The 7208-nt window shown below is 41.2% G+C and overlaps 1 protein-coding gene and 2 non-coding genes across 3 annotated transcripts in view; 2 read left to right on the top strand and 1 right to left on the bottom strand.

Annotated features, from left to right (window-relative positions):
- Positions 1-2213, bottom strand: part of LOC122557336 (cytochrome c oxidase subunit 7B, mitochondrial) — a 7048-nt gene extending 4835 nt beyond the window's left edge. Inside the window, exon 1 of the mRNA XM_043704938.1 lies at positions 2108-2213. Coding sequence (XP_043560873.1) covers positions 2108-2144 — 37 coding nt within the window. The 5' untranslated portion in view covers positions 2145-2213. The remainder of the gene's footprint in view (positions 1-2107) is intronic.
- A 525-nt stretch (positions 2214-2738) lies between these two features.
- On the top strand, positions 2739-2853 carry trnal-caa. Its single transcript has 2 exons — positions 2739-2776; positions 2808-2853. It is a non-coding gene; the product is annotated as a tRNA-Leu (tRNA).
- Positions 2854-4273: 1420 nt separating this feature from the next.
- Positions 4274-4388, top strand: trnal-caa. The gene is made up of 2 exons: positions 4274-4311; positions 4343-4388. It is a non-coding gene; the product is annotated as a tRNA-Leu (tRNA).
- The last annotated feature ends 2820 nt before the right edge of the window (positions 4389-7208 follow it).

Below are 7208 nucleotides of genomic sequence, written 5' to 3'. Positions count from 1 at the left end.
TTTATTCCTGATGAAGGGCTTTTGCCCGAAACGTCGATTTTGCTGCTCGTCGGATGCTGCCTGAATTGCTGTGCTATTCCTGATGAAGGGCTTTTGCCCGAAACGTCGATTTTGCTGCTCGTCGGATGCTGCCTGAATTGCTGTGCTATTCCTGATGAAGGGCTTTTGCCCGAAACGTCGATTTTGCTGCTCGTCGGATGCTGCCTGAATTGCTGTGCTATTCCTGATGAAGGGCTTTTGCCCGAAACGTCGATTTTGCTGCTCGTCGGATGCTGCCTGAATTGCTGTGCTATTCCTGATGAAGGGCTTTTGCCCGAAACGTCGATTTTGCTGCTCGTCGGATGCTGCCTGAATTGCTGTGCTATTCCTGATGAAGGGCTTTTGCCCGAAACGTCGATTTTGCTGCTCGTCGGATGCTGCCTGAATTGCTGTGCTATTCCTGATGAAGGGCTTTTGCCCGAAACGTCGATTTTGCTGCTCGTCGGATGCTGCCTGAATTGCTGTGCTATTCCTGATGAAGGGCTTTTGCCCGAAACGTCGATTTTGCTGCTCGTCGGATGCTGCCTGAATTGCTGTGCTCTTCCAGCACCACTGATCCAGAATCCTGAGACAAGTGCCAGTCTTCAGTCAATGCACTTCACTCTACTTTATAACAAAAAAGCTACTGGATAGTGCAAGATTTAACACACTGATAATACCACATCTACAGAATTGAAGAGCTACGCCCTACCCCTAGTCAACTCTTATTACACCTCTAACATTGGTCTCTATACAACAATCTAGAAACTGTTGAATTGTGTCCTGGCAAAAAAGGTGAAATTCAATTTGATTGATTTATTGTTGTCACATGTACCGAAATAGTGAAAAGCATACCATACATCAGGGATGCATAACTGAGTGCTGAATACAGCATTACTGCTGCAGAGAGAGGAAGAGATCAGAATTTTAAAAGGAATTTGAATAGGGAATAAATTAACTTAAAGATGGTGAATAACCTTGAAAGAAATGCTAAACAGATAAGCTTCATAATGTTGCTTCTAAAATACAGCTTTAAAGAACAATGAAAAAGGTTGCCACTCAGATGATCTGACAGCAAAATGTGAAAGACGAACATTTCAGAAATATAAAATCATTGACCAGAAATGTGAACATAACTGGTAAGCATTAAAATTCCCATCTTTGATAAAATCAGTTGTAGCTCTTGCAACTTCCAACTTAAAATTATGACTACAGGCATGATAATACATGGCTGCAGTAACCATAGTACATGAGTTTAGGCTGGTCTTTGACAATTGCGCCTCAAGGATCATCTTCAAAAATCAATTGATAAAAACAAGCATGACTTTTGGTCATTTCAAATGCCTACGGTTACATGACGACTGAGGAAGCAACCCACTGAATAACCTTTTCAAATATAACAAGGTAGGGGACCAAAGTCTAGCTTTCCAAGAGAAGAAACATCCTAGAGGAAATAATATACCCAAAGCTGCACTTAGGGACTGGAAAAAAGGGAGATGTTGGAAAACATGAAGAAACATACATTCACACAGGTGGGACTGTACTGCAAAAGATAGTGTCTTACAAACTAAACGTAATTGTTAGAGATGCTGTGATGCAAAGTTAGGACTTAGGACTGCTGGAATTTGAGTGAACAAACCAAACGGACTAACATAAATCTTGACACCGAAATCAATCTGGAGAGCTAATCCAATACGTCAAATATTCCTCTACTTAGAAGATACACAAAAGGGTAAACAAATTGCAATTTGGATGCTTTAAATGCACAGGAAATGTCGAGATAGTTGGATTAATTAATTCATTAGAAAATGACGGAGAAACAGAAAAACACTCCATTCACATTACATATCCAGCCGAGATTATTTTGCGGGACCCTACATTTCTGAAGCATGGAGTGGCTTCCTTTCAGTTACTTCAATCACAGGGTCACCTTCCGCGCATCCGCCTGTCCGCCGCCACCCTTACGCCTCCGTCTGATTGCCCCATGGACAAAAACCGAGAGCCCTGACAAGTACAAGTTAAAGCTTGAAAGTAGGTGAAACGGCCGCAGCAGGAGCCAGACATGGACACCAGACAGACATTTATTTACCCGTGAGGGAGAGAAGGCTCCTGCTCAAAGGCACCATCTCTTCAACGCGTCCGTTTACCCTTCAGGAAAACAAAATGGCGGCCACACAACACCGCGCCTGCGCTAGCATCCCGACTTTTGACGAAGCAGTATTTAAAAAACAACTAAACCAACTACCTATCACGATTTGTAATTTAAATCGATGAAATAAAAAGACGGAGAGCGCATATTGTAAAAAATGTCATTAGAGAGGGGAACCTTTTTGAAGGAGGGGAACGCATGCGCACAACTGCAACGGAACTACAGCTCCCAGAATGCAGTGTGGCCCCGCTCCCAGCTGGAATCTTCCATCAATATTTAGCGTTTGGCGCATTTTCTCAACTACAGCGTAATACTACGAATAATATTCGTGTTAAATGTTTGAGGTTCACAGGAGTTAAGGGATTCTAAGCATTCTATGTGCCGCAGATTATTTTGAATTAAGGAACCACTGCAGCATTTCTGTCGGCGGATCGGCTGCTGCGACTACCAAAAATAAAAATTCCATGCGAGAAATGAAAGGAAATACAACAAAAACGGTGAATAGAACAAAAGAAAAACAGACTTCCCTTTCTACTTTATCTAGGGAACAGTCGACAGGTCTTTCATTGGTGTCAGGATGGCCGAGTGGTCTAAGGCGCCAGACTCAAGGAGTAAAGTCCTTCCGTATAAAGGCTGGGTGTTCTGGTCTCCAACTGGAGGCGTGGGTTCGAATCCCACTTCTGACACGTTTTTTATTCCCATTTGATTTTCAAAATGCATCTTTGTCCTGAATGTATCTGAAAATTAACCAACACATATTCGGCACAAATATTAACCTTTTCATGGCATATAAATTGAGGCTGAGCGGTATGATGAGGCTGTCCCTAATCTAATCGTTATTGCGTTATTGTAGAGTAACGTGCCACCGGTTTCACGAGGTTACGCTTATCCTTCCGCTTCCCAGTCCGAAAAGACACCCTTTATTCCCCAATCACTAGTATAGAAATTACATTAGGACTAACTATCTTGTTCTGCTGCTACGCACAGCACGGTTTAGAGAAAGGAGTAAGTGTGTAGAATTTCAAGTGACCCTAGACACGCGATTAAAAAAGGAAAGAGCCAGAACCAAAACAAATAATACCCAAATGATCTGGTTAGGAGTAAAGAGTGTTAACTCCTCAGGAATTTCATTTTACAAACATCCCAAGCCCAATTTCAAGGCCAGGTTTCCGGTCCAACTTGTGGAGTATTTTGTAATAAAATATACCGAGTTTCTGTCTGCCGTATATCTGTATTAAAAATTATGAAGTTAAAAATCACATAACACCAGGTTACAGTCCTCATTATAGTTCAACAGGTTTATTTGGAAGCAATAGCTGTTGGACTGTAGCCTGGTGTTGTGTGATTTTTAATTTTGTCCACCCCAGTCCAACACCGGCTCCTCCACATCTTGAAAATGATGGTAATCATCACTAAACATGAAAGCAACCCAAAGATTACTTCTAATGAATTTGAGGTGCAAAGTTATTTTCGATTTATCTTTCTCTTAAGGCATTTTATAAACTTGTCCAGTTGAAACCTATTCTTAAATCCATCTTTCACTGTTTTCCAGTCTCAGCGTAGATGACAGCGACTGTTATTTGTTGCAACCAGGTTCCAGTTTCCAGTTACCAATGAAATACCTTGTTTATCAAGTTTTGAGGAAAAAGACCAATGCACTGAAAACCAGTAGACAGGGTGGCTGCATTATGAGCTTGAATTTGTATAATCAGAGTCATAGAAATTTTTGAAATGTGGTTTAATAAGTAAAATCACCTTGAAAAAAGAATGAAAGCAATTAAATTACAAATAATTAACGACTTTAAATATTATCGTATCACATGAGTAGCTGTTTTCTTAACCATTTGGGCAACATGGTTGTTTTTTAATAATATTTTCTTATCCAGTACCAAAAGAGAGCAACAGGAGTCAGCAGACTCGAAAATATATCCATAATGTATCAGACGATCGCCCTCTTTAAACCGTAACGATCCTGTCCTTTACATTTGTGGAGTACTTTTAAAATACTCGTTTCATTTACAGAACAATTATTGCTACATAAACAATGGCAGAAAAGAAGCAACTTGCAAGTCTGTCAATATCAGGTAAAACGGTGGTTAAGTATCTGTCAGGATGGCCGAGTGGTCTAAGGCGCCAGACTCAAGGAATTAAATCCTTCCGCAGAAAAGCTGGGTGTTCTGGTCTCCAACTGGAGGCGTGGGTTCGAATCCCACTTCTGACATTGTACCTTTTAGAAGATGGTACCTCACATGGGAAATGTGTCCCCAGTCTGTCTGCCAGTGTCACCTCATCTCCCAATTTCTGGTTACCTTCCTCTGCTCCATTCTCACCATTCCTTGTTCTTTGTAAGCCATAATGTAAGCATGAAGAACACTTCGTTTTTTTCACAAGAGGTTTGCAGTTCTCCAAATTCAACTTCCAAGTTGAACAATTTAAAATTTAAGAACTGATATTATGATCGAAGGACCTGTTACTGTGCTGGAAAATTATAGCTTCTGTCCCTGGTTTTACGAGAAATGGTTGATCAGGTGCAAAACTTGACCCTAACATTTGACCGAAAATAATCCATTTTCCATATATATCACGTTAGAAGGCGATCCTCAGCCCGGTCCCATTCCGCGGCGTTCAGTGCACATCAACACAAGATACAGTGTTAAGAATATTCTCTCACCGCGTCCACTTCGTTCCCACCACTAATCTTGCCCTCGAACATACCCCATAAGTATCAAGAATAATCCTCAAAAACACGGTCCAGTTGAAACTCAAGAGTTGTTGAGATTACACAACATTTAATTATTCAGCAGCTCGAGAATTCAAGATAACGGGGAAAACATCAAAATTGGTGGATACTCTGGACATAGATAAACAGATAATCTACAATGAATGGAGGGTTGGCAGCAACAGTGTTTGACTAGGAGAAAGTGAGGACTGCAGATGCTCGAGTACCAGAATTGAAAAATGTGGTGCTGGAAAAGCACAGCAGACCAGGCAGCATCCGAGGAGCAGGAGAATCGATGTTTCGGATGTAAACCCTTCTTCAGGAATGAGCAAGTGTTTGATTCAAACATTCTGCAATACTGAGAGCATGGGAGAAGAAGCCTTTCAACAGTTATCAGAATGGCCAAGTGGTCTAAGGTGCCAGTTTCAAGGAATTAAATCTTTCCACATAAAGGCTGGGTGTTCTGGTCTCTAACTGGAGGTGTGAGTTCAAATCCCATTTCTGATATGTGTCTTTCAGAAGATGGTACCTCACATGGGAAATGTGTCCCCATTCTGTCTGCCAGTATCTTATCATTTTCTGATTACCTTGCTCTGCCCCATGTAGGTTACTCTTTGGAGGGTTGTTATGGATTTGTTGGGCCGAAGGGTCTATTTCCACGCTACAGGAAATCTAATAAAAAATATTTTAAAATCTCAACAAGATGTCTCCCTGCACTTTGATTTAAAAAAAACATAATTTCAAAGTTTGCAAATGACTGCAGTGAGTACTCTGAGGAAGAGGAGCCAGGAGTTGATACAAGATTCCAGGGGGCAAAAGTGAGGACTGCAGATGCTGGAAACCAGAGTTTAGATCAGAGTGGTGCTGGAAAAGCACAGCAGGTCAGGCAGCATCCGAGGGGCAGGATCTTTCCTGATGAAGGGCTTTTGTCCGAAATGTTGATTTTCCTGCTCCTTGGATGCTGCCTGACCTGCTGTGCTTTTCCAGCACCACTCTGATCTGAACAAGATTCCAGGGTGTCACTGAGGTCATTCTAGCAGGCCCTAGTGAGGAGGCCGGAGGTCTGGGGTGGACAAAGATGGCAATCCGTCTGACACATCATGGACATCTGTTCAAGTCTGCTGACATCTGTTGCTCTCTTTTAGTATTGAATCAGAAAATTTTATTATCAATATTATTTTGTAATTAAAAAAACAACCATGTTGTCCAAATGGTTAAGACAGCAGCTTCTCATATAACGCTGTTACACAACAATATTTAATGTCATTGGAGAAACATTGTGGATGCTTTTGATGAGCAGAGCAGTCTGCCAGGATGCACAATATATCCTGCCCCAAGCGCAGTCAACTGTTGCCAGTTTATTGGGAAACGTGGACATTTAGCATCTGATTCACCTGCAACAGCAAAAGTGCCCGTATTAATTGGTCAGTTAAGAGCTTTGATAGGCCATTGGCGAGTAAGGTACTAATGTCTCGCTGAATGCAGATAAAATACTTGCAAGGGTTCAGGAACATCGAACATAGGACTTAAGAGATCATAATAAACTGACAAATATGGTCAGGGCATGTGGAGTCAGGGGACAAGTCGCAGAATGGATTGCTAGCTAGCTTCATATCAGAAAGCCAAGAATGGCAGTACAGGGTAGTTATTCAGAGTGTAGAAAGTGAGAAGTTGTGTCCACAAGGGGTACTGCAGATACCACTGCTGCAAAAGTAATAATTATGCTATTTGAGCCTGCTTCATTTTTCAATGAGATCATTGTTCTGAAGTTGCCTCAGTTTCGTTTTCTTTTTTTGCTGTCATTAACCTTGACTCCCTAGTCTATCAAGAAGACTATTTTGTTAGTGGACAAGGCATTCAGTACCAGTTGTATGTGCCCCCACCTGCATTCTGCAACCAAAATTTCAATTCTTTATAACTTTCAACACCTCAAATTATCTTTCTCAAACAAAGGAAATCAAATGCGTCAATTCTTAACTGATACAGTCCCCACACATTTCTGGTATTAGTTTTGTAAATATTTTCTCCACCTCTACGCATATTTTATAGGTATGCTTACCAAAACTGCACACAGTATATTAAGCTGTGCTGAGGGAGGATATTCCCCGAAATACATCCAGGGAAGTTATTTGGGTGGAACTGAGAAATAAGAAAGGGATGATCACCTTATTGGGATTGTATTATAGACCCCCTAATAGTCAGAGGGAAATTGAGAAACAAACTTGTAAGGAGATCTCAACTATCTGTAAGAATTATAGGGTGGTTATGGTAGGGGATTTTAACTTTCCAAACATAGACTGGACTGGATAGTGTTAAGGGTTT

Source organism: Chiloscyllium plagiosum, chromosome 15 (genome assembly GCF_004010195.1).
Source record: "Chiloscyllium plagiosum isolate BGI_BamShark_2017 chromosome 15, ASM401019v2, whole genome shotgun sequence".
In the NCBI taxonomy this organism is placed as follows: Eukaryota; Metazoa; Chordata; class Chondrichthyes; order Orectolobiformes; family Hemiscylliidae; genus Chiloscyllium; species Chiloscyllium plagiosum.
Note: the sequence above shows the minus strand (reverse complement) of the source record. Positions and strands in the feature narration are given on the sequence as shown.